Source organism: Lampetra planeri, chromosome 31, assembly GCF_965212315.1.
Source record: "Lampetra planeri chromosome 31, kcLamPlan1.2.h2, whole genome shotgun sequence".
NCBI lineage: Eukaryota > Metazoa > Chordata > Hyperoartia > Petromyzontiformes > Petromyzontidae > Lampetra > Lampetra planeri.
This window is the reverse complement of record NC_136137.1, coordinates 10,627,816-10,655,401: the sequence shown is the minus strand read 5'-3', so window position 1 is coordinate 10,655,401 and position 27,586 is coordinate 10,627,816. Positions and strand designations below refer to the sequence as shown.

The following is a 27,586-nucleotide window of genomic DNA, read 5'->3' as shown; positions in this document are numbered from 1 at the left end:
TTTAAAGCCATCCCACGTGTTTAGTGTACACGCCGTACAACATGTTTGGAGTCGACAGGAGTAAAGTTGGACTTACGAATCAATCGAGTTACGAACAGACCTGTGGAACCTGACTCGTTCGTAAGTAGAGGAGTCTCCGATTTCAAACGAAACCTCGGCAGCTGGACTGCACATTCGCCATGTCACCTACTCCCACCTGAGCTCGCCTGCCCCCCTATCAAGCTCTCTCTCTCTCTTTAATCTGGCTCTCATTAGCCCCCGCCTGAAGTTATACGTGCTCAAACTGGACCCGGTTCAGCTTGAACCCGCCTGCATCAGAGTGGAATGCGTTGATAAACGGTGGACGCCCTTGCCACCGTCTTGATCACGCAAGGCTCTTGGGAAGTAATTACTGACCACGCTCAATGGGCTGGCCTGCGTCTTCGGACTGCTGCAGCACACGTCCGCACACGTGCACTCACTCGCGGTCAGATCCATCCCCCACGGGGTGCGCGTGTGACGAAGGGCGGGTTAACCTGAAGATGACACACACACACGTACACCCATACACAACCTAAACACAAAGACAAAGATCCCCCGTATAGCCTTGGCAGACTGTTGGAGCAAGTGCTGTTAGCGAGCACCTAAACACACACACATACACCTAAAACAGTAGCCGTCATTCACCGCCGAGTGACGTTACCGCAGCGCTCGTGCCAGGCTAGGTGCACGCAGCGCTCTGCCCGCGGGGCGGGAGGGGGAGTCGTCACGCGTCCCCAAACGCCCCTGGCATCTGCACCCACTCGGCCGCGCAATTTGGGGGCCCTCTGCCCCCTCCCCCCTTTGCCCTCGTTGGGTGACGGGTCACGCCAGTGAACCGTAGCGGTGCTCGCTGGGAACGCGACGCGTGGGTCGGGAATGTCGCTCGCGTGACCCTCGACTGGATCCGCTCGTCGTCGGCAACGTCCGGGCCGATGACTTGGCGACGCCCCCAGGTGGGAGACGGCAGCCGAGCGGCAAGTGTCGCCGAGTGTCTCCGTGCGCGTTGTCAATCGGCGCGCGCGGGCGGTGTTACGCGTCGAGCGCTGTGGGCGGCAGCCGTCTGCAAAATCACGCGGCGCTGCCAAGAGGCCGTGGGGGGGGGGGGCTCCCGAGTGCCGAGTGAGGAGGAGGAGGAGGCCCGCGGCGAGGGGGGAACGAGAGGAGGCGTCGATACCGTTCGTGCGGGGCTCCCGTGCGCCGCTGAGCTCACCCCTCGCATCCCGTCCGCCACATCCCGCGGCGATTTTCATCCTGTGCGGTGCTGTGAGCAGTATTTTGATAAACGTGTTTGATTGGTGTGAAACGCGGCCCCTAACCCTACCCACGGCTCTATTAAAACCGCAACACGACGTGTGTCGCCTGCTCCTCGTGGCTCGTGTCGGCGCAAGGGCGCCATTCGTGTGTCTGGACGTTCAACTTCTTTCGCACCGCACGTGGCCGAGCGTGCTGATGGGGAGGTGCCGGGCTGGGTAGGACAACAAACCAATCGCGCAGAAAGCAGAAGTTGCCAAGACATTCGCAGTCAATCGATCCAGAGGACGGCGCGCGTGCTGCATGGGTCCATCACGAATGGTGTTAACGCGGTGGTCCCTCTGTGGGGAGCGGTGGCGTAGCGGTTAGCGCTACGCTGCGCTACGAACCCGGCGACCCGAGTTCCATTTCCGACCAGTGACGGCTATCTGAACCTGTCCTGGGCCTCTCCTAGGTCGACTCGGCCTCAAACGAGTACCCGGTGAGGTGTGTAAATATCGCCACGAGGGAGACAAAGGCGTCCGGGCGTGGTGCTGGCCACCCACCACCTCGTGTGCCGCTCCGGCCTTCAATATTTGCTCGCTAACAGCACTTGCCCCCGACAGTCTGTTCGAGGCTATACGGGGGATCTTTGTCTTCGTCACACTCCTTCTTACGAGGCAATCATTGTTGTTGGAGCAAGGTGGCCGGCAGGTTGCCTCGTCCTGTAGGGCCATCACGGCCCTGCTACCTTCGTCGCGAGGTCAGATCCTGGTTGGGGGTTGACGCAGCCCACCAGAGCCCTCTGGAGTCGATAGAATGAGTATCAACCTCGTGGAGAACGCTACAGTGCTTGTCCAGCGGATAGACTCGTCCCCGCCATAGAACAGAGGAATTTCAACCCACTGGCACGGGGGCTGTTTAAAAAATATATAGATTAACCAACCGCTACACCAATTTCAAACCTTTTAAAACAGTCTGCCTCGGCAGCAGACCATGCTTTCCCACCTGATGATGGACGCTTGTGTTGCGTCCGAAACGTCGTGATTCATTTTATTTTCTACCCACGTGACTTTGCCGAAAGTCACGAAAGCTTCAAATCAAGATTGAACGGCCTCAAGGCTGGAGATCGACTCTTCAGCCGTTCCGCACTGCCGCCTCTCGGCCACCTGCCAGATCTGCGCCCGTGCTCACCCTTCCAGCATAGCACGCCAACAGCTAGAGACAAAGATCCCCCATGTAGCCTTAGCAGACGGTTGGGGAAAGTACAGTTAGCGAGTAGCAACTATGGAGGCCGGTAAGGCACACGAGAGCGTGGATGGGTGGTCAGCAAGCACCAACACAGCATACCCACAGCACGCCTCCACTACATCACCCCTCCAACACAGCATATCAACAGCACACCACTACACCACCCATCCCACACAGCATAACAACAGCACGCCACTACACCACCCATCCCACACAGCATACCAACAACACGCCTCCACTACACCACCCATCCCACACAGCATACCAACAGCACGTCTCCACGACACCACCCATCCCACACAGCATACCAACAGCACGCCTCCACTACACCACCCATCCCACACAGCATACCAACAGCACGTCTCCACTACACCACCCATCCCACACAGCATACCAACAGCACGTCTCCACTACACCACCCATCCCACACAGCATACCAACAGCACACCACTACACCACCCATCCCACACAGCATACCAACAGCACGCCTCCACTACACCACCCATCCCACACAGCATACCAACAGCACGTCTCCACTACACAACCCATCCCACACAGCATACCAACAGCACACCACTACACCACCCATCCCACACATCATACCAACAGCACGCCTCCACTACACCACCCATTCCACACAGCATACCAACAGCACACCACTACACCACCAATCCCACACAGCATACCAACAGCACACCACTACACCACCCCTCCATCACAGCATACCAACAGCACGCCTCCACTACACCACCCATCCCACACAGCATACCAACAGCACACCACTACACCAACCCTCCATCACAGCATACCAACAGCACGCCTCCACTACACCACCCATCCCACACAGCATACCAACAGCACACCACTACACCACCCCTCCATCATAGCATACCAACAGCACGCCTCCACTACACCACCCATCACACACAGCATACCAACAGCACACCACTACACCACCCATCCCACACAGCATACCAACAGCACGTCTCCACTACACCACCCATCCCACACAGCATACCAACAGCACGTCTCCACTACACCACCCATCCAACACAGCATACCAACAGCACGTCTCCACTACACCACCCATCCCACACAGCATACCAACAGCACGTCTCCACTACACCACCCATCCAACACAGCATACCAACAGCACGCCTCCACTACACCACCCATCCCACACAGCATACCAACAGCACGTCTCCACTACACCACCCATCCCACACAGCATACCAACAGCACGCCTCCACTACACCACCCATCCCACACAGCATACCAACAGCACGCCTCCACTACACCACCCATCCAACACAGCATACCAACAGCACGTCTCCACTACACCACCCATCCCACACAGCATACCAACAGCACGTCTCCACTACACCACCCATCCCACACAGCATACCAACAGCACGTCTCCACTACACCACCCATCCCACACAGCATACCAACAGCACGTCTCCACTACACCACCCATCTAACACAGCATACCAACAGCACGTCTCCACTACACCACCCATCCAACACAGAATACCAACAGCACGTCTCCACTACACCACCCATCTAACACAGCATACCAACAGCACGTCTCCACTACACCACCCATCCCACACAGCATACCAACAGCACGTCTCCACTACACCACCCATCCCACACAGCATACCAACAGCACGTCTCCACTACACCCATCCCACACAGCATACCAACAGCACGTCTCCACTACACCACCCATCCCACACAGCATACCAACAGCACGTCTCTACGAGACAGAGGAAGCAAGCCCCCCGTGCCACGTCAACACAAACGCACTCCACCTTCGCCACGTGGCAGGTCGTCACATGGAAGAGTGGTCGGCGAGTGTGAGCTCACGCTGTGAGGTGAGGTGAGCGAGAGTGTGATGTGGTGAGTGTGAGAATGTGACGTGGTGAGTGTGACGTGGTGAGTGTGAGAGTGTCACGTGGTGAGTGTGGAGTGTGACGTGGAGAGTGTGGAGTGTGACGTGGTGAGTGTGTCACGTGGTGAGTGTGGGGTGTGACGTGGTGAGTGTGACGTGGTGAGTGTGTCACGTGGTGAGTGTGGAGTGTGACGTGGTGAGTGTGACGTTGTGAGTGTGTCACGTGGTGAGTGTGGGGTGTGACGTGGTGAGTGTGTCACGTGATGAGTGTGGAGTGTGACGTGGTGAGTGTGACGTGGTGAGTGTGGAGTGTGACGTGGTGAGTGTGTCACGTGGTGAGTGTGGAGTGTGACGTGGTGAGTGTGACGTGGTGAGTGTGGAGTGTGACGTGGTGAGTGTGACGTGGTGAGCGTGTCACATAGTGAGTGTGGAGTGTGACGTGGTGAGTGTGACGTGGTGAGTGTGGAGTGTGACGTGGTGAGTGTGACGTGGTGAGTGTGGAGTGTGACGTGGTGAGTGTGGAGTGTGACGTGGTGAGTGTGACGTGGTGAGTGTGGAGTGTGACGTGGTGAGTGTGACGTGGTGAGTGTGGGGTGTGACGTGGTGAGTGTGACGTGATGAGCGAGAGTGTGACGTGATGAGTGTGGAGTGTGACGTGGTAGTGTGGAGTGTGAGGTGGTGAGGTGGTGAGGTGGTGAGTGTTACGTGGTGAGTGTGAGGTGGTGAGTGTCACGTGGTGAGTGTGAGGTGGTGAGTGTCACGTGGTGAGTGTGGGGTGTGACGTGGTGAGTGTGACGTGATGAGCGAGAGTGTGACGTGATGAGTGTGGAGTGTGACGTGGTAGTGTGAAGTGTGAGGTGGTGAGGTGGTGAGGTGGTGAGTGTTACGTGGTGAGTGTGAGGTGGTGAGTGTCACGTGGTGAGTGTGAGGTGGTGAGTGTCACGTGGTGAGTGTGACGTGGTGAGTGTCACGTGGTCAGTGTGAGAGTGTGACATGGTGAGTGTGGAGTGTGACGTGGTTAGTGTGGAGTGTGAGGTGGTGAGGTGGTGAGCGTCACGTGGTGAGTGTCACGTGGTGAGTGTGAGAGTTTGCGGCGGCAAGGTCGGTTGCGAGGTCATCTCGGGGCAAGCCCAGGTCGCAGCAGGTCACCCAAACTCCACAACGCGACAGGACCATTGCCTGACCCCATCACCCATCACGTCACCCGCCCATGGGGTCAGCTTCCACCCAGCACGGTGGCCCATGTCGCGCCCTATCAGCAGGCACGACCCGCGGCCTCGGCCCCACCGTGCTCCTGCATCTTCTCGGCTTCAGGAGAGGGGCACCATGAACGGATGCTGCCAGCTCGATGCGCGCGTCTCCTCCGAGCTCGTTCGCTCGTTCGCGTCCGAGAGCGCGCGTCCCCCTCGTTGTCGAGCGGCGACGATTCGAAAACCACCGTAGCACACACACACAGAGCTTTCACACACAAAGCCTTTATCTTGACCCTCGGAGATTCCCATCAGCAGCGGCAGAGCGTATTAGCAGTGGCACGAGACACCCATATGCATACTCGTAGGCCGGGGCGATCAAAACGTTTTGGTACGTTTGGTGAGAAGGAGGTCCTTGCTTGTGTCGTGGGGTCAATGCTTAGAGGTAGGGCATCAGAATAAGTCTTTGGTGCTGCTAGGATCTCAGGACAATATCCTCAAAACATTTTGATCACCCCTCATAGGAGCCGTCCATAAATGACGTCACGCGATTTTGGACGATTTTTGACCCCCACCCCCTTCGTCACACGGCGTCACAAAAAATCAGACCCCCCCTCAAATATGACGTCACAAAGTTCTGCCCCCCCCCCAAACAAATAAAACATGCTTCAAATCGCTTTAAACTATTGTCATTGTAGAGGGTATTTAATGTGGCGCTGCACTCTGATGTTCTAGGAGAAAACATTTATTAAAAAGTAAATTTAATTAAGTAGAACGTGTTGTATATATTTATTTAAAGTTGCGCATTTTGATGTGACGTCACATTTCTCCACCCTCCCCCCCCCCCCCATCGTCACACATCGTCACAAATGTCTGACCCCCCCCCCCCCCAGGTGCGTGACGTCATTTATGGACGGCCCCATACCATTACCTTGCAGGCACGAAGCTGTACGTGAATGCCATGGCCATTTGTATTGAGCGATAAATCATTTACTTGTGAATGCACAGGTGATGCAAAAAACAACACGGATGAAGCCAGAGTGGAAAGTTCGAGTGAAAACACAAGGGGGGGGCTGCCTTCATAAATAGCACACGTGCACGGTGTCACTGTGCAGTGTCTACGTCGGGCATTCTCAACACTGATTCTTGTTGGTTTTTTGGTGTCTTGTTTTGATTGGAAGCTTTCGTGACTGCAGGAATCCATACTCTTTGGTTCTTTCGATAAAGTCACGTAGTTAGAGAAATAAAATTAAATAAATCACGACGTTTCGTGCGCAACACAAGCGTCCACCTGATGATGATCGCTTGTGTTGCGCCCGAAACGTCGTGATTTATTTGATTTTATACCTACGCGACTTTACCGAAAGAACCACAGAGAATGTTGTCTTGTTTGTTTGTTTTAAAGACAGTGGCGAGAAGCAAAAGACGCCACTGGCCTGGCAGGGCCGGCCGCCGTTGCCGCGCGGTCGGTCGGGGGGGGGGGGGGCAGAACGACGCGGCGAGGACTCGACGAGGGAGCTTCCTCCGCTCGTCGAGAGCAATCGGCCACCCCAACGTACCTCGTCTCGTATATAGAAAGACCCTGCGAGAACAAAATAATAATAATGTTACGGTGACCATGTACGTTAAATACAAAACCAAAAAAACATCCCAAGTTTATATAAAAAGTAGTCATAAATTCTTCCCTAAGCAGGAGGAGGCTTCGTGGCGGGGGGCGGGGGGGGCGGGGGGGGTTACGTGAAGGAACGCGCCGGGCAGTGGCGACTTTTGCTTTCGGCGCCTCGATCGTGCCGAGCGTTTGAACTCGAGCCGCCCAAATCTGTCGGTCGCTCGCTGCCGACCCCGTGAGCCCGGGACGCGGCCCGGCGGCCCCCCCCGAGGAGGAGCGTGGGGTCGGTCGGGTCCGCGCCCTCCAGCCCTCTGCTCGTGCTCCGCGGCGACCACCCGGGGCCCACGAGCGCACGGAGCGGGACCCCAGCGGCAGCCGCGGTGCCTCCGACGCCGCACGCGCGAGACGCCTCTCCCACCCCCCCACCACCACCACCCGTCACTTGGCCAGTCGTATAATCTGTACATGTCACATTGGCGCACCGATCTCATTTACAACTGTCGTAGGAGGATATAGAATAGAGATTTCGTTTTTTTAGACGGAAAGGCGATCGCTGAGCAATGATGACAAGCGTATAATACAGTAGGATTTCCCAGAAAGCGACTTGATTCAGATCTTGCGATGGTTATGCCCGCGACGACCCGCGGGGTCCCTGCGACGATCCCTGCGAACGCAGAGCGGAGCGGGTCAGCGTCCCGCGCCGCATGGGAGGAGAGACACCAACGCGGCAATCCATGCCGGGGCAGCAGGGTGCTGCAGTGGCAACAACGCTTGTGCCTAAGCTTGCCATAACGTAAGGGGCCGTGGGCAATTGCAGCCAACGTCAGTTGGCCGTGGATAATTAGACCCAAGCCGAAACATAACATATACAAAATAATGTAAAAAAATATGTATATATATTTTTATGATAGAATATAGTCTTGTCATCAGTATAACATAAGTATACCAAGTTTGCAGTGATTACCACATTGGGAAGTGGATTAAAATTGAGTTACAAGATTTGAGAATACAACGACAACAACAACGACAACAGACAGAGTGAGTTAAATGAAAGCGTGTAATAAATAATGAAAGAGCCCTGAGACTCGGGCCTTCCTGGGTCAGCAAGGCGAAATCATCAATGGCACCCAGGGGGGGACGGTGGGAGGACTGGCGTTGCCGTGCGGGTCACCTGGAGAGGTCGCGATTAGGCCTTGAGGTCCTGGTCGGGCGGCGCCATGTACGTGTCGGGTGACGACCCCACAGAGCTCTGCGTTTGTTTCCGTGTCCTTTTGGTGAAGAGGGGGGGGGGGCAACGCACGCTTTGTCAACGCCACTTGAGGGGAAGGGGCTTCTGCGGGCACAAGGGGAGAGAGAGAGCTCTTCTTCAACTAAAAGTAAGATTTTTATTTTACCAGGCAAGGCCCACTGAGTTGGAGGGATCTTTTTCAGAAGCATATTTAACCTTTATAAGGCCACAGTGTTATTGATGAATGCGTTGAGTTCTCTGTTACGTTTGTGTATCACCCCGCTGCCAACGCGGTATCACTAGATAAATAGCTACATTTCACGACTTGTTTATGGAAGATCCTAAAACTAAAAAAAAACTTTTTTTTTATTTTACCGGGTTAGTTCCACTGATCTCTTTAGCTCTTTTTCAGAAGCGACTTGGCAACAAACGATTGATACTCTTAGGTTTTTTAATAATATAAATAAATGAAAACATTATTTATATTATTGCTTTTAGTAATTTTTTTACCTACGTGACTTTACCGAAAAAACCTAAGAGTATGAATCATTGCAGTCACGAAAGCTTCAAATCTAGAACAAACGATTGCTCAACGAAGTGGCTCATGTGTAAATGGAGAGCAGCCAAATACTCCAAACGCGTGATGTTGATTCTAAATGGGGGGGGACGGGACAAACCGGAGGACCCGGAGAAAAACCCACGCGACCACGGGGCGAGAGACACACAAACTTCAAATATACAGCAGCAGGCGTCTGGGTCGGGATCGAACGTACAACCTCCTGCATACCAGGCAAGGTAGTTAACATCTTCTAGCCACCGTGATGATGATGATGAGAGAGAGACATGCAAACTCCAAATATACAGCAGCAGGCGTCTGGGTCGGGAACGAACGTACAACCTCCTGCATACCAGGCGAGGTAGTTAACATCTAGCCACCGTGATGAAGATGAGAGAGAGAGACGCTGTAAACTCCAAATATTCAGCAGCAGGCGTCAAGGTCGGGATCGAACCCACGACCTCCTGTACACCAGGCGAGGTAGTTAACATCTCCTAGCCACCATGATAATGATGATGAGAGAGAGACACCGCAAACTCCAAATATACAGCAGCAGGCGTCTGGGTCGGGATCGAACGTACAACCTCCTGCACACCAGGCGAGGTAGTTAACATTTTTTCCAGTGCGGCGCCCCACATGTCGCTGGATGAAGGCCTCCCCGTGCCGCGTGTCGTGGTCGCTATTTGGGCCCGACTCCACCACGTTGGTCAGTTTGGGGTGAAGATGTTAATGGGATTTACCGTGACAATAAGGCCGAGAGGCGAGAGATTTAAACATGTATATGAAAGGACCAAAACATTTTTAAAGATTAAGTTCGAGGGTGCCATCAGTAAAATGAAAGATAAGGCAACAGGACCGGATGTCGCAGTAGAAATAAAAAGAGGCTGATTCTTACTGGAGACATTACAGGTTCCGTGAAGGCGATCGAGACGAGACAATTTAGTTACGTAAGCAAATTTAAAAATTGGATGTAACTTTGATTCGTTAATGCAACGCTCTTGCGTGTGGAAATCATGGACGTAGCCGAATGGAAAGCCACGATCGCCACGACGTGTTTGGCGAATGGACACCACGGCTCGTGAGAGAAACGTTGGACAGGAGCAGTGCAGTCTCGATGTCTCTCGCTAGGCTTTCCTACACAGCAGTAGCAGCCTACAACACGTGTGTTTTGCACATGTCATAAGCCGCTACACGCGGCGTGTTTTGCACGCGTGTTGTACGTACGCATGCTGAACTTCTTTCGCACCGTGCGTAGCCAACCGTGCTTCATCGGAGGTGCGGGAGCTAATCGGAGGCGTTAGGTCACCCATCCAGGCACGACCATGGCTCACCGCTGCTTAGCCCAGATCAGGGGCATTCGAGGTGATGCGGTCACCGGACAGGCACCGACGCATCTCGCGATTTATTTTTCATTCGTTTCAACTCAGGTCAGAGTCCACCCCCGCTCCGCGAGACTAAGGGTCTCCGATTATCTCGTTTGGCTACGTACGGTGCGAAATACGTTCAACATACATATGTGGTGGAGACTTGGGTTACAGAGCAAACACAGCATGCACGTTGACAAATCAACGCACTTTGAGGGTCACGGTATTTAAGAACATATTTTAAAAAAACTGAATTAACAGAAACAATCATTGAGACGGTTTACAATTCAACAAGAAACGACTTAAAAATTTAAAATTTTATAAAGCTAAACGTTTCAAGTGAGATTCAATAGGCTGCTTGCTTTGGAATCTGGTTTAAAAGCATTCACATTCATACTGTTAATGAAATATATTTTAATGAAGTGCTGACTTGGATATTAACATCATTTAACTTATTTGTTGGAGCTCGCTGTCAACGAGGATTTGGTTTCTCTTTACAACTTGTTTTCACTTTTAGCGAACAAACACGATACAATTGTTACGCTCTATAGTTTACACAGCAAAGGCTGACGCTCTGATCGACCTTGTGTTGTGGTTCTGTTGGCTGTCCAGTGGCGTACGTGGTCACTTACGGGCTGTACCGATTCTTGAAACAGATGTTTTTCTTCTTGCAGAGGCAGAAGATGAGGGCGCAGACGAGGAATAAGATGCCCAGCGCGATGATGATGGCGATGATCACCGTCTTGCTGCTCGTGTTGGTGGCCGAGGCGTCTGGACGGCGACACGGAAACGCGGCGTCACTCGCAGGAGTGGCCTCTCTGAGCGAAGAGAACGACGGGCGCGATCGGCCGCTCGGGTTTTGGCCGGCGCCACAAAATTTGGAGGTAAAAAAATTGTGTCCAGGAGTGGAAGGTAAACGTCCCGGCGATGCTCGCCCCGTCGTTAGCAAGCAGCATCTCAGCGCTGCACCGCCGGAACATCGAGCGCGCTGGACGCAGGCCCGGGTCCTGCACTGTGCAGCGACTAATATCGCAGCGGACCACTGTGTGAGTTCCGCAGTTGGTTGTGATTTTTGCTTTCGAAAAAAACCTTGCTTTCGTATCGTTTTTGTTTTATATTTGGATAATATATGTGGCACCCCCCCTCCTCCCTTTATTTTAAACCCTTTAAAATAATAATGTACGTATGAATAGTTGGAACTAAATGCAGTCCAGTGATGAAGTAACCAGAGTGAGACTAAGTATGGACTATTTAAACAACTATTTTTATTTTACCAGGTATTACCCACTGAGCTGTGTAGCTCTTTTTCATAAGTGACCTGGCACAAATGAAAGCTCAACGAAGTGGCTTATCACGTGGATATTTACAAACGCCAAATACTCTGACACGCATGTTTCTAAATGTGGAGGGAAAAACCGGAGGACCAGGAGAAAAATCCACACGACCACGGGGACAGAGAAAGAGACACGCAAATTTCAAATATACAGCAGCAGGCGTCAGGGTCGGGATCTAACCCGCGACCTCCTGCATACCAGGCGAGGTAGTTAACATCTCTGAGCCACCGTGGCGCCCGGGGCTGTGCCCACAGCGCGCGTGGCCGCTCTCTCGACCCACCGTGGGCACCGCGCGGCGTGGCCACTCAGAGCCGAGCGGTGGTGCTGCGAGACGGGGAGAGCGCCAATGGGGATGGAGGTCCCGGTTGGAGTAGCCACTTATCCTGTGCTCATGAGCTGCCTGGGATTATACACGGCCTTGGGGTGCGGTTACATCTCACAAAAGCCTGGGAGGAACTGCCCAGACTAGGCTTTCTGCTCTGAAGGCTGCGTGCATTAACACCACTGTGGCCACGGCTTTCTCAAAACGTTTCCTGAGCACACAAAATCACCGGTATTTACCTTGTCAAGGAGCATAAGCCATCACGCGAAATCCGGTCGTCCTCGCTGCTGGTTTTGGCTAGTCATCGAACAAAGGTGGTCACTGCTTCGCGTGCTCTCAGACGCGCTTCTGCGGCCGTATGGAACGCTCTTCCTTCCGATATTGGGAAGGCGTTGGAGCTATGCACTTTTAAATGTAGATTGAAAACTCATTTCTTTAAAACTCCTTTTTGTGTTTAGTTTGTTGTCCTTTTCTCGCACCTCTGACTAGCACGGTTGGCTACGTACGGTGCGAAAGAAGTTCAACATACATACATATTGTTCGATGTCTCAGAGTCAACTTAAAGTTCATCCCTAAATTTCGATTTAAAGCTTTCGTGACTGCAGGGATTCATCTTCTTGGTTCTTTCGGCAAAGTCACGTAGAAGGGAAGTAATAAAATAATAAAAATAAAACATAACAAAATAATTCTCACGACGTTTCGGCCACAACGCAAACAGCCGTCTTCTCGACAGACCTGTTTTCCACCTGAAGACGGCTGCTTGCGTTGTGGCCGAAACGTCGTGATAATTATTTTGTTATGTTTATTTTTATTATTGTATTACTTCCCTTCTACGTGACTTTACCGAAAGAACCAAGAAGATTCATCCTTAAAGTTTTACGTTTAACGAGGAGGGTCGTAAACAGAGAGACGAAAAAAAACAGCCGGTTGGCTCCTGAGATGCCAAGACAGGTGGCCCCACGGGAGCCTCAGGACGGTTGCGGTGCGACTGGGGGCAGCGAGAGGAATTGGCGGCCCCCAGCAGGGCTGTGGGTGGCCGACACCACGGCTGCTTCCACCAGGCACAGCCTGATCCGTAGCTTCGTGACGGGAGCGAGCTTCTTTGGTGGGCGCGTGTACGTGTGCGAGGGCGTTTCAATAAGCAAAGAGACTTTCACTCATTCCGTCACCCCCTTTCAGTGCAATTTCAGTGAAATGTGCATCACAAATGGGCCATGGACCCTGGTACGATTGTTGTTTTTTTCTCTCCAGATTTTCTGCTGCTAGATGGCAAACGTATCATGATCACAGACGGCGGTGCCCTTGCACAACCGCACGTGGGCGCGATAGAGCGAGATTCATCAAAGGACGCAGCCACAATGCGGTCTCAACCGTGCGAGTTGATCGTGGGGGTCAACGGCGAGAGCGGAAAACTCACGGGGAGACGGAGGGGGGCTCTCGCTGACAGGCGGCGGCACTGCGAACACAAGGAACACGACGCGGTCGCGTTAATCCGGAGCGCGAGTGGTCAACGTTTTCCCGCACTTCCGATTAGCCACGGTTGGCTACGTACGGCGCGAAATAAGCTCCATATACGTACACAGTTAAACTGTCAGGCGACGAGGGACACAACCAAATGGCACTCTTGCAGCTAATTTGGCCCACGGTTTGCGATGGAGACATCACGAAGTGTTTTGTTAGTTTGTGGGGTTTTTTTTAAACCAAAAATCTGACAAAATTTACTTCCGTTGGGCTGCGGCTCTGGACCTGAGTCCAAGTCACAGCAACCCCTGCGAGTGACGCACCCATACTCTTAGTTATTTCGGTAAAGTCACGTAGGTAAAAAATGAAATTAAAATTAATAAAGAATAAAATAATAATTATTATTATTACTATTACTTTTAATTTAATTTTTTACCTACGTGACTTTACCGAAAGAACTAAGAGTATGAATCCTTGCAGTCACGAAAGCTTCAAATCTAGAATTAGTGACGCACCCAGTTCGTGACGCTGGCTGCCTCTGCCCCCTACGCGCGCGGGCGCCGAGCGCGAGCGCCCTCTCGTGGAGACGGCATGGATCGGCGCTGCCCCCCCCCCACCCCCTACACGGGGGGCGGAGGACGCCACGTCGGGGTCGGGCCGCGCCCGCACGGATCGCTCGTTCGGTGCCAACGTCGGCCGGGCGAGCCACGCGCCACAGCGGCGGCATCTCTCGGGAGCAAATGGAACGGTTCATCGGCGCTGCTTCGCTCTCGATACTCTGCCGGTTTACGGGCAGCGGGAGCTCAATGAGCCACGGGTCCCCCCACCGCACATCCCACCACTCGTCTCACGCCTGTCGCGCCTACGATGAGCACGGTTGGCTACGTACGGTGCGAAGGAAGGTCAGCGCACGGTACGCAACGTCCATAGCTCACAGACGATAACAAGTACCGTTTGTTTGGCCGGGAAATCCTTCGCTTAAACGTCTTAAACGTCAACGCGTTCGTCAATAACCATGTAGCCTTAAAAGGAAAAAATTGATATGTAATTGGCAACGTTTCGAGTAGCAGCCCTTCTTCACAGCACAACATGTCACCTCTTGCATATTTTACCTTTTTAAGGCCACAGTGTTATTGATGAATGTGTTGTGTTATTTGTTATGTTTGTTTATAATGTCACTGACAACGCAGTAACGCTGAACAAAAAACTAAATTTGACGACTCTTCATGGAAGAACCTAAATTAAAAGGATTTAACCAGGTAAGGCCCACTAAGCTATATCACTCTTGTTTAGAAGCGACCTGGCTATCTCAACTGAGGGCTTATCTTGGGGAAATGTATAGCAGCCACATACTCTGCGTGATGTTGATTCTAAATTTGGAAGGAAAAACTGGAGGACCCAGAAAAAAATCCACGCGACCACGGAGAGAACACGCAAACTCCAAATATACAGCAGCAGGCGTCAGGGTCTGGATCAAACCCACGACCTCCTGTATACCAGGCGAGGTGGTTAACATCTCGCCACCGTGGCGCCCTCTGCATTGGGATGTTTGGTAATTTCGATTTATGAGCATTTGGCCTCGGCAAGAAAACCAGAGTACCCAGAGAAACCCACGTGGACGAGCGGATGACACTAAAAACTGAGTACAGATAGACTCAATAACCCAACGCTGCCCTGCTACCTCCTCAAAGGCCACGCTGACAGCACCTCCACCTGCAGACAGCACCGTGATATGAACCGGAGTTGGACGGACCTTAGAGCCACGTCGTAGCTGTCACATGTGAACGCAAGAGGCCACAGGGAAGCCATCTTGAAACTTGCTGCGATTGTAAGGCCACTGAGCTATATTGCTCTTTTAAGAAGTGACCTGGCCACAAATCATAGCTCAACGAAGTGGCTTATGTGGAAGTTTATAGCAGCCAAATATTCTAAACGCATTTTGACTCTAAATGTGGAGGGAAAAATCGGAGGACTTGGAGAACAATCCATGCGACCACGGGGAGAACATGCAAACTCCAAATACACCGGTGTCAGGGCCCGGATCGAACCCAGGATCTCCTTTCGACTTGTAAAGCGCCCGAATGTCACAAATGCCTCGCAGTGCAGAAGCATAAACGAGGGTGAAAACAGGAGGGAATGGGGGGCGGTGGTAGAACTGAGCAAGGAAAGGGAAGGAGAGAAGGAAGCGATCAAGGAGCTCCCTAATTGGCCAAGGAAACTTTGGGAAAAGGAAAGTTTCGAGGAGAGGCCAGAGAGCAATGGGGCGGGGGGGGGGGGGGCTCGGCGGCTAACGAGCGGCGACGGCGACGGTGGCCGTGACGAGAGGGAGCGCGAGCGTCACCCGTGGGGCCGTGCAGCGTCTCCTTGGCGGAGCCGTGCGCGTTGCGAGCCGTGCACGTCGCCATCGCCTGCTGCGTGGCGCCGCGGGGCAGCACCACGGAGCTCCGCAACTCCCAGGGCTTCACTCGAACCTCCACCTGCGGCACACGGTGGTGGGGCCGGAGACGGGGGGGGGTGGCGGTGGTTAGGGTTCAATTGCGAACGAGCGAATAAATCGAGCGTGATATCACGGGCCGGCTCGGAGGTGCGGAGACCACGCGCGTCGGGCGAGGAGGCCGTGCGGGCTGGAGGGTGAAAGAAGTGGGGGCGGCGAGGGAGTGCGGGTAACTCACGGGCGTCTGCGGCACGCTCCACTTGATCTCGGGCAGGGGGTTCCCCGTGGCCGTGCACACCAAGGTCAGCCGCTCGGGCTCCACCAGCACGTCTGAGAGCGTCACCCGCGGCTCCCCTGCACGCGCGCGGCGACACGAACAGCACGTGTCAAGGGTGCAGCCGTGGCACCTCGCCATCGCGGCGACCCCCGCCGCCCGCAGTGCGCGATGACCTCAGCCGAGTGGCGGTGCTGGCATCGGCTGGGTTGCTGATTGGGGTCGGTTTGAATGCGGAGGTGACGTCAAGGAGCATAATCCATCATCACGCAAACTCCGGTCATCCTCGCAGCGGATTGTTGGCCCATCTAACAAAGACGTTGGTCACCGCATCGCTCGCTTGCAGATGCACTTTTGCTGCCGTCTGAAACGCTCTTCCTTCCGATATTAGGAAGCCACTGGAGCTTTGCACTTTAAAATCATCTAGATTGAAAACTAATTTCTTTAGAACTGATTTTTGTGGTTGACATTGTCGTCCTTCCCCCGCATCTCTAATTATCACGGTTGGCTAACGTACGGTGCGAAAAAAATCTCAAAGTTCATACATACACACGGAGGTCCGTCCGAGCACACGCGAGCGAGCACCGCCGCTCCCTCCGAGGAGCAAGGGGCGCGAGGCGGAGACGAGGACGAGGCAGGGCACCTCACCTTCCACGCTGACGTGGACCAGGCGGCTCACTCTCAGGCCCGGCACGCTGGGCATGGACACCTCGCACGCGTAGGCGCCGCTGCTGCCGAAGGTGACGGCCGACAGCTGCAGCTGGCCGCCCTGGGCGAGGCGCTTCCCGTCCTGCGTGCACAGCGCCAGCGTCACGGGGGCCCAAACCCCCTCTGGTGGCGAGTGCCACCGGGACCGCCGCTCTCCGCTCGGCGGTCGCGGTGGCGAGTCGCCGGTGAGAGACGGGGACAACAAAAAAAGTCGGCCCAGGCATTTGGAAACGCACCTCGGCCCTAATTGGGCTGTGCGATTCTCATTGGCCCATTTGGCGCCGGGTGGGGGTGGCGAGGGAGTCCGGCCCAAAGGAAGAATCTTTGGGGCTGCCGAATATGGGGGCTTAATGCCAACTGAGAGCTCAAATAAGCAATGAAGCGTACACATTAGAAGTAATAACGTATTGTCAAAAAATGTTTTACTCTGATCACGTAATTTAGCAATTTCTCCACACAGACCCAGCCCACCGGCCCTTGGAATGGACCGGCCGACTGGACATGTTTGCCCCATGGCCTGCACATTGCTCAATTATAACTCCTCCGGCAGAGTTTCTGCTCACCATATATCACCATTGAATTTTAAAGGTAAAGCCTTAAAGGCCACCACCCTTTCGTCTGTTTCCCCAATTTCACCCCAACTGTGCCAGTGGTGCCATGGGCAGGAGAATCCATTCGGATCTCTCAGAGAGGCATGCAGCCACCTGCCTTGGAGAATATCGAGGGCCTCCGTCTCATCAAGTGACCGCTGGTTCACAAAGTAGCGGGCAGCACCTTCCCACCCACGCTGCCACTAAGAGCGACGTTCGTCGTATGAGAGTTAAATAATCATTTACATTTATAAGGCGCCATCTCGCGACACAATAACCACTTTGTGGGGGTTCTGGTTTCTCTTGCGTGTCTGTGAAGCGTACTTAGCACGTAACAGATTTGTGCAATGTTTGACAGAGAGCGAATTTAAGTTCATCAGCGCTCACGTCACGCTAATTATCTCAGCGCAGTGACATCTCGCACGACGAGCATGACACAAATGGGGCGTGTTACCACCGCTGCTCGATTTTGCTTTTCCACTCATCTCCAGCACTGGCTGCGATCTTCCCCGGGGCGTGCGATGGGGGGAGGGGGGTGGGAGGCGGCGGGGGTGGTGGGCCGTTCGACAGCCGCCGTTGCGTTCCGTAACAGCGGGTGGGGGCTCTCTGCTCCTGCGACGGAGCAGCCCGAGCACTGAGCTCCACGGCCGGATTGGTGACCGGAGGGATTCCGGGAATGGGGGGGAGTGAGGGGGTGGTTCTACGGACACCACAAGCTCCGGAAGGCGACGTCTCGCGAACAACGCAACAGAATACGGAGCACGGCGAGCAGCACGGCGAGCGTGAGAGCGTCGATGGGGAGGGACGCCGCCGGAGCCGCCGTGCCCAGCAGGCCCACGCTGAGCTCCGGCACCGTCACGAGTCTGGACGTGAGCTCCACCCAGCGGTCAAAACATTGCTCCAAGGCCGATTTGAAGCCGCGTGTTCGTTAGTGATTACTGTTATTCCGCTTGTTTACCCAGGAAAGCCTCTCCGATGCACAAGACACCTTTTCAAGGCGGCGAGATGTTAACTACCTCGCCTGGTTTACGGGAGGTCGTGGGATTGATACCGACCTTGACGCCTGTTGCATATTTGGAGTTTGCATGTCTCTGTCCCGTGGTCACATAGATTTTTTCATCCGATATTTTTCCCTCCACATTAAGAATCAACATCACGCGTTTAGAATATTTGGCTGCTACAAATTTCTACCTAATAAGCCTATTCGTTGAGCTATCATTTGTGGCCAGGTCACTTTCTAAAAAAATCTACATAGCTCAGTGGGGCATTAAGTGGTCAAGTAAAAATAGTTTTAACAAAATAGTTACAGGAGGGTGCTGCATTGCCTTGTTTGGCACGCTCATGTTTAACGAGAGAGTACATCCTACGTGGGAAGAAGCCAACGCTATTCAAAGACGAGCCACAAAAACAAGTTCCCAACCCAATTGCTGCCCTGACATCTCCGGGCCGCATCGCAGTCCAGCGATCCACCAACCCTCGCCTGGATGTTGAACGCTCACGAGCGTGCAACATCCAGCACACGGAGCGAGAGGGAGGCAGCGAGCGCGCCGGTGACCATGCGACGTCCGCGCGTGTGCGCGTGTGTGCGCGTGTGCGCGTGTGTACGTGTGCGCGTGTGTTCGTGTGTTCGTGTGCGTGTGCACGTGTGCACGTGTGCGCGTGTGCATGTGTGCGTGTGCACGTGGGCGCGTGTGCGCATGTGTGCGTGTGTGCGTGTGTGCGCGTGTGCGTGTGCACGTGTGTGCGTGTGTGTGCGTGTGTGCGTGTGTGCGTGTCCGACCTGCAGCCGGTGCCCGCCCGGGGCTTCTCACCTTGCTCCACGAGATGGAGAGCGGTTTCTCGGAGCGGCCGCCGCACTCCACGGCCAGCGAGGTCCCCGCGGCGACCGTGTGGTTCCCCGCCGGGGTCACCGTCACGTCCTCGATCCCTGGCACACGGCCGCCCCCCCGTCCCAGCCGCACGGATCACGACCCGCAAGCCTCGCCAGCTTATTTGAACAAGTGAGGCCCGCCACTGAGCTACATAGTAGCGTTATTTTCAGAAGCGACCAGGCCGTCACAAATGACAGCTGGACCAAGTGGCTTATCGCGTGGAGATGTTACGGCAGCCGAATGCTCGAAACGCGCGTTTGTTTCTAAATGTGGAGGGAAAACACCGGAGGACGTGGAGGAAAATGCACGCGAGCACGGGGAGAACGTGCAGACTCCAAATGAACAGGCATCAGGGTCGGGATCGAATCCACGACCTACTGCACAACCAGGCGAGGTAGTTAACATCTCGGCACCGTGGCGCACTTGCGCGCACCGAAGCGACACCAACGTTGCCGATCTCGTGAACGGTGAGTCTGGCTCCGCCCGGCGGGCCGTGGAAGCCACCGAGGTGCGGCACCGCTTGCCTAGCGCGCTCCGACTCCCCCCGGCACGGCGGCGTGTCGTGAACCACTCACAGTTGACCTCGACGTAGGTGTCGGCCGTCAGCATTTCGGCCAGCGGCTGGTCGAAGTCGAACGTGGTGCAGCGGTAGAGGCCGCTGTGGTCGCGCGCGACGCCGCTCAGGGTGAACGTGGACTCGGCGCCGATGTGCAGGTCCTCCACGCTGCCGTTCTTCTGCACCGCGTCCACATGACACGACCGCCGCAGCAGCAGCAGCAACAGCAGCAACAGCGCATCAACCACATCGCTTCGACAAAGACAGCATCAGCCCGCAGCGCGTCCGTGGCCGCGCGTCGACCACAGCACTGTCACCGCAGCGTCCGCTGTTTGGCCGCAACGGCGATATTGCATGCATTGCTGCCTTCCGGGAAAAACTTGGCGGGGCCCTCGTGATGAACTCACGAGACTGGGGTCAGACTTTCCTGGGTGAAATATCGAAATAATAACAACAACAAAAAAAATCACGGAACAACCGGCACCACACTTCAACCGCAGCACGTCCACCAGCTCACACCAACCACACCACACACTTGCTTGGGGGGGGGCTCCCCTTGGCTCGTGAAAAAAAAAACATTGGTAATCACTGAACTTGTATGTACCTTCACACGTCCCCCCCCTCCCCCTGGGGTGAAAGGCAACGTTAGAGTGGCTGTGAAGGGCCTTTACCTGAACCCTCTGGAAGGTGAACTCGGGCTCCGAGGTGCCGTCCACGGAGCACTTGAGGGTGACCTTGTCGCCCTGTTTGATGGGCGTGAGCGGCGACTCGACGGTCAGGTTGACGTGCTCCGACGGGTCTGGGGATGAAGTCAAAGACAGCAGCGGCCGTTCGCTCCCAGTGAGCTCTCTGTGCGACTAGAAGCCACGCTCGCTGGCGGTCGGTCCCCGTGTTCCAACTTCTACGGAGACGTTGGATAGCGCTTAACCGGATCGGCCCAAGATCACGGGCGAGATGTGGATGACGGACGCGAAAGTGGACAAAGGCTCCCCTACGCGCGACCGCGGCTACGAACTCCAAAGCACGTGTCGCGTAACTCCGCACTGCCCCAAATGCACGCGGAACGCCAGGGTATCTACCATGCGCCAATTCTCAGACAAGGCAAGTGAATGGCTACATCATCTGCAACTGAGTCTCTCATTGTTGCTCTAAAAGTAAACTACAACGATTTTTTTTATCTTACCAGGTGTCAGGTTAATTGAACTATATCGCTCTTTTTCAGAAGCGAAAGGAGGGAGCGAGGGTAGGAAGGATGGAGCGAGGGAGTGAGGGAGGGAGGGAGGGAGCGCGAAGGGGAGGGAGGGAGTGACCCCCACAGTGCAGGCCCTCACAGGTGAGTAGGATCTGGATATCGTCAGACTTCATGCGGCCGAGCTGCCCCCCCGGCTGGCTGTACTGGACCTCGCAGTGGAACGACGCCTGCTTGTCCTCCATCGTGGGCTTGTAGAAGAGGTGCGCCGTCACCGAGAAGACGCCGCTCGACTCGCGCACCACGTGCTTATCCACGCGCACGTCTGCGGAACACATACACGCACACACGCACACGCACACACGCACACGCGCACACGCACACACGCACACACGTGCACGCACACGCACACACGCACACGCGTGCACGCACACGCACACACGCACACGCGCACACGCACACACGTGCACGCACGCACACGCGTGCACGCACACGCACACACGCACACGCGCGCACGCACACGCACACACGCACACGCGCACAACCGCGTGTTAACAAGCGTCCGTCCACGAGAGAGGCGGCTGCTCACGTGCCAAAAAGTTCACTCCTCTTTGGAAAAAAAAACTAAACGCGGTCGTCAGTGACACTGCGCTAGATGGAGAACATGAGCATTAGGTGACGTTTCAGGCAATTGGCCATTCTTCATGGCAATTAGGAAAGTGGCAGCTACCCCAAAACCAAATTCAGAAAACGTTAATCACAATAAAATGATAAATTGTAATTTTGTCGACGAAATGAGCGTTCGCACTGAAACCACGATCACGTTTCATTGTTATCGCCAAGTTGGCTTTCGCTCGTCTGTGGCCCACGGCTCCTTTTAAAGGTATTTTACAACGCTCCGTGTCCACGTCGGGGGCATTGGCGAGGACCGCGGCGCGTGTCACGGGACGAGACGCCGACGCCGTGACCACGCGCTCGGCTCCCCCTCTGCGATTCGGGATTTCGGCCACCGAGCGCTCCGTGCCGGAGCTGAAACTCCGCTGAGCGCTGAGCGCAGCCTGCGGCGGGGCTGTTGGAGTCATCGGAGCCCGTTACCCGACTCCTGTGAAGCTGCTGAGATGACTCGCCAACAGCTAAGGTGGAGTGAGCCATAGCGACAGTGGGGTCGAGCCACCACTGGGTCTCTTGAGCAGCGTGACTTGTGCAGCAATGCTCTCTGCCACCCCTCCTTTAGCCCCCTCTCACACAGCACAGCATCCTGTGTCTGTGCTGCCCAAACAATCCATCCTGTGTGTGTCCCACCCCGCCACCCCCCCCCCCCCATCGAGTCGACCGAGCACCGCTACGAGTTGAGAGGGAGTTACGGACGCCTCGACGCCACCGCTGCTGCGAGTGTGGTTTGTGTCGTGAGGTCAACACGAGTGGCAATTGTCTCCAGCCGTCCTGGGCCTCCCCCGAGGTACACCTGGTGCGGTGTGAAAACATCGCCACTCGGGAGACAAAAGGCGGCCGGGCGTGGTGCTGGCCGCCCCTCCACGTGTTGCCGTGCCGGCCTTCATTGGCGCTGCTACCCGCTAACAGCACCTGCCCCAAAAGTGTGCAAAGGCTACGCGGGGGATCTTTGTCTTTGTGTGGCGAGGCCTCGCCACCTTACTCTGTGGAGACTTGTTGAGCAGGGCCTGGCTGTCCTTGTACCACGTGAGGTTGGCCTCGGGGTAGCCGCCGCTCGAGATGCACGTGCCGATCTGCAAGGAACGCCAAGCGGGCCGCGTCACGCACTCCGCGAGGAAACGAGGCTGAACGTTGCGCTGGGGGAACGGCCCATCGAGTCCCCACGGGCGTGCGTCGGCTCGCCCGAGAGAGGAAGCGGCGATGAAGCGATGGCAATCAAAGTCGTGGAACAGTGTGTTGGCGCGACAACGCGTCTTTGCCGTGACGCGGCTCTTCCATCAGAGAACACTTTTCGCACAACGCGGAACGCACGGCCCGTTATAACGCCGAATATGCGCCCCTTTAAAACGTGGAACGTGCACACCGTTATAACACGGAACGTGTGCCCCGTTATAACTCAGAACGCGCGCCTCGTTATAACTCAGTTTCTGAGCGGTCGACAACAAACTACTTTCATGCAAACTTCAAATATACAGCAGCAGGCGTCAGGGTCGTGATCGAACCCACGACCTCCTGTACACCAGGCGAGGTGGTCAGCATCTCGCCACCGCGGCGATTAAACACGCCGCAAAAAATGTACCGCTACTACGACGGGCGCACGTATTTACCAGCTGCTTGCCCAAGCCGAGAACAACGGAGGAGGGACTCCTGGTGATCACCAGCTTCTCCGGGAACGCTGCGGAAGAAGGAGAAGGAGGAGAAGGATGAGGAAACGTCCGGGCTCAATCACGGGAGCGGACCGCCTTACAAGCGGGGGGCGCGGCGATGGGCCCCCCACTCCGCCCGCCCGCCCGCCCGCCCCGCGCGATCTCACCGTAGACCTCGAGCTTCGTCTTCAGCTCGCCGTCGTGCGTGACGCACACGAAGGTGGCTCGGTCCTGCAGCAGCACGCCCTGCAGCGTCAGGGCCGTGTCGCCGCCCAGCTCCACGCGGCCCTCGAATGCGGGCGCCGGCCACAGCTGCCCCGTGCCCTCGTCGCGCGTGAACACTGCCGAGCGCCTGCCCGCCCGCTCCTGGCCGACGACAGCGAGTGGGGTGGGGTGGGGGGTGGGTGAGCTTTGTCGAAGCGGCATTTTCGCCGTGTTCAAGGTGCGAAGTCTGCTCGAGAGGAGTTGTACACCCCTAGCTGCCACTGCTAAATGTATCATTCCGGATGACCGCTGCAAAGTATGGTCTTGAGTTTTGATTATAGTGTGCTGATCTTTAAAGGTGTATTGGATTTTTTTGATTCTGCTACTGATACTCCTGCTATTATGGAGTGACTCGTGTAGCCAACTATGGCTGCAAAGTTTGGTCGTACATGTTATGTATATCGTTTATTGTTAAATTAGAATCACAGTTCCTATGATTACTGTTACATTTTTTTTATAGCTTTATTTTGGTGATTTTTAAAAAGTTTTGGTTTAGCCGTGTTTGTTTGTTGTAGTACAGAGTTAGCCTGATAACTTCAATCTACATTGTCTTACGGTTGTCATTGTTTGACTTGCATCCCACTGGGATTTTTGCACGCAGCGTTGAAACACGGTGTTTTTTCTGGAAGACTTTGCTGTTTTTTCCAGGATTTTTCTGTTTGCGCGTAGTCACTTTAAGATGTTTCTTGTTCATGTTTTTGTTTTGTTGCGGTTGCACCCGAGTCAAGAGCCGCATGGCTCACAGGGTTATACCTAATCAATGAAACTGAAAACTGAAGTCCAAGGGAGCAGGGCAACACACATCGCGAATTAATAAAACAAAAATCATTTATCAATTAAACTGCGTCTGCTTAGTTTCTTTGTCCAAACTTAGTTATTATTTAACACAACAGTTTGACAACATGGGACCTTTTTTGCCAGTATTAAAGTATGAAAAACAAGAATAGGCTTTATCCTCTCTGGCAATAATGTAGACATGCAAGGAATCATGTCTACATTAACCACATGCGTGTGGTGAACATACAATCACACATGCTCTGATAATGTTATGTATTGTCTTTGAAACTGATTAGCATACACCAGAGACAGCCTTCTTTAGGGCCTCGTCTCACCAGTGTCAGACCAGAGAACGCCAAAAGGCAAACAGGACCGAGACATTATTATATTATGATATTTGAACATCATAAGACCCCTTTTATTGCCAGGAAGGGTAAAATCGATTCTTCTTTTTTCATACTAAAGTTTGACTGTTTTATATTTTGTCACCAAGACATTCCACAGTGACCCCACTCTCCTGCCACATTTAATCGATTATATTTACGTTAAATTACGTTTTAAGTTAATGGTTTTTTTTTCCCCTTTAAACTGCTGCCCGCGAGGGGGCAGCCAAAGAGCCGCCTGATGTCTACCGTTGGTCTGGAGCTGTGGTTCTTCTTCTTAACCTGAGGTGCACGCTGCACTCCCTGGGAGTGTGAGATGCCCTTCATGGGGCTGCGAGACGTGGCCTTTTGGCGTCCTCTGGTCGATGGCTACAGGGTTTGGTGGTACATGTTGTTCATGTCGTTTATTGTGAAATTTCGGTCACAGTTCCTATGATCACTGTTACATTGCTTATGGATTTATTGTGATTTCGAAAAGTTTTTTGGTTTGGCCATGTTTGTTTATTGTAGTACGAAGTTAGAATGATGGCCTTAATCTAAGTTGTCTTGTGGTTGTTGTTGTTTGACTTGCATCCCACTGGGATTTTTGCACAGCGTTGGTGTACGGTGCTTTTTTTTCGGAAAACTTTACAGTTTTTTCCTGGATTTTTCTGTTTGCGCAAAGTCACTTTAAGATGTTTTCTTGTTCATGTTTTTGTTTTTTGTTTGTTGCGGTTGCACCCGATTCAAGAGCCGAATGGCTCACAGGGCTTTCCCAAATAAATGAAACTGAAACTAACACCGTTTGAGACTAGGCTCTAAAGAAAGCTGTCTCTGGTGTAGACCAATCAGTTTCAAAGACGATGCATATATTATCAGAGTGTGTTTTTTGTTTGCATTCTGAACACGAGTATTGTGGTCAATGCAGACATAATTCCTTGCAAAAGGTTTCAGTTTGGTGTTTTAACATCTTAACACCTGTTTTGTTGCCATGAAAAAAGGGGAAACCCTATTCTCATGTGGATGACATTGGTCGCGAAATCCTCCGCGTTCAACTGGTACACCTCCAGTTCGCCCGGCTCCCCGCTCGCCCGTCCAATCTGGACGAGTGCGGCGAGTTCGGAGGCCTGACATCGAAAGTCGAAGCCGGGGCGCGTGGACAGAGAGGAGTGACAGGAGGGACTCACCACAAACCACTCGGCGGCCCCGTCGCGCGGCTTGGGCTGCGTTCCCCGCGGGGAGTCGCAGATCATCTGCACCGTCTCCCCCAGCAGCGCCAGGACCATCTCATCACAGCTCACTCCTGCGGGACATCGCACCGTGTCACGCGGCGCACATGGGAGACCCCGGCGTAATCGTCACACCCAGAGGACATCGCACCTCGCCGGTGTCTCCTGCAGTCAGCAAGGAGCAGCCAGCAACAGACAGCAGCAGCACTCAAGAAGAATGCGGGGCTGCTGCTGCTGCTGCTGGAAGTGTGGGTCCCAGCCCCGCAGTGTTGAGGGGGGGGGGCTGATAGGGGTTGACCCCCACTCCCCTCGGAGCTGTAGGCGCAGTCCTCCCCTTCTAAATTCTTGGGAGTCTGGTGATGTCTCGACCCCACGCGTTACAGTGACTGTAAACAAAGATAAATATTCCCCGTATAGCCTGTAACAGACTGTTGGGGCAAGGGCTGTTAGCGAGCACCTATGAAGGCTGGCACGGCACACGAGAGGGTGGGTGGCCAACACCACGCCCGGCCGCCTTTGTCTCCCCAGTGGTGATGTTTACACACACCACCAGGTACTCATTTGAGGCTGAGTCGACGTGGGGGAAGCCAATGACCGATTCATATAATCGTCACTAGTGTTGAACGTGAGCGGGAATGGGGTCGCCGGGTTCGTAGCGCGGCAGGCTAACCGCTACACGACCGCTTCCCAGGGTGATGACTGCTCGCACACACACACACTGCGGCAAAAGCGACAACGCCGTCTCCCGTGCGGCTCCATGCTTTCACTTCACCTCGTGGTCAAGTGAAGGAGGGGAACCGAGCGATCATTTGATGTGCACGCTGCCCACACGCTCGTTGGAGGGAGGGGTGCTGGTCCCATGTCCTCGTGCACACAAGGGGGCTGAGAGTCACAGCGAGAATGCGTCATCATCGTCATCATCGCTACTCGTGCACCACGTCTGGACTGATGGGCCAGGGGCTCCTGTCCAGTTTCCACACAGCTATGTATTTGTTACTGGTAGGAACCTCCTGGTTACACCAGTCCACAGGGGATTATTGTGTCCGTCCGTCCGTCGTGCATCCAAAAATGGGAGGGGTGGTGCTGGGTAGAGAGGGGAGGGTGGGGAGGGGCTGGGTGGGGAGGGTGGGGAGGGGAGGGTGGGGAGGGGCTGGGTGGGGAGGGTGGGGCTGGGTGGGGGGTGGGTGGGGAGGGGCTGGTCACCCCGTGGTGCCCTTATAAAACTCAACGTTTAACCTACTTACGTCGGCTTGTGCCCGCCCTCACAGTCGGGCATATTTGCGGAATACACCACGCCGCCGTTGACCCTGGCCATTGACCGAGCAACCCAACGCTCCTACCAGCTCCCTCCGCAGGAACGTGTTTTAAGATGTGTTGCCCCAAACGTTTCCCCGAATGTCGCCGTGCCCTCTAACCGGGGCACCCCCACCCCGCTCCATTGGCGCTCTCTCCCCGTGGCGCAGCACCGCTACCGCTCGGCTCTGAGCGGCCACACACGCTGTGGGCACAGCCTCGGTCGCCACGGTGGCGAGATGTTAACCACCTCGCCTGGTA

At 54.5% G+C, this 27,586-nt stretch overlaps 1 protein-coding gene across 1 annotated transcript in view; it reads right to left on the bottom strand.

Annotated features, from left to right (window-relative positions):
• Nucleotides 1–6,554: 6,554 nt before the first annotated feature.
• LOC144729215 (basal cell adhesion molecule-like) overlaps nucleotides 6,555–27,586 on the bottom strand; it is a 68,171-nt gene continuing 47,139 nt past the window's right edge. The window contains exons 2-16 of the mRNA XM_078609288.1: nucleotides 25,991–26,106; nucleotides 23,568–23,766; nucleotides 23,362–23,429; nucleotides 22,737–22,827; nucleotides 21,225–21,407; nucleotides 20,565–20,692; nucleotides 19,913–20,072; nucleotides 19,278–19,393; nucleotides 16,817–16,958; nucleotides 16,133–16,248; nucleotides 15,802–15,937; nucleotides 13,417–13,455; nucleotides 10,976–11,114; nucleotides 8,367–8,463; nucleotides 6,555–7,859 (exon numbers count right to left, since the gene is read on the bottom strand). Coding sequence (XP_078465414.1) covers nucleotides 8,382–8,463; nucleotides 10,976–11,114; nucleotides 13,417–13,455; nucleotides 15,802–15,937; nucleotides 16,133–16,248; nucleotides 16,817–16,958; nucleotides 19,278–19,393; nucleotides 19,913–20,072; nucleotides 20,565–20,692; nucleotides 21,225–21,407; nucleotides 22,737–22,827; nucleotides 23,362–23,429; nucleotides 23,568–23,766; nucleotides 25,991–26,106 — 1,715 coding nt within the window. The 3' untranslated portion in view covers nucleotides 6,555–7,859; nucleotides 8,367–8,381. The remainder of the gene's footprint in view (nucleotides 7,860–8,366; nucleotides 8,464–10,975; nucleotides 11,115–13,416; nucleotides 13,456–15,801; nucleotides 15,938–16,132; nucleotides 16,249–16,816; nucleotides 16,959–19,277; nucleotides 19,394–19,912; nucleotides 20,073–20,564; nucleotides 20,693–21,224; nucleotides 21,408–22,736; nucleotides 22,828–23,361; nucleotides 23,430–23,567; nucleotides 23,767–25,990; nucleotides 26,107–27,586) is intronic.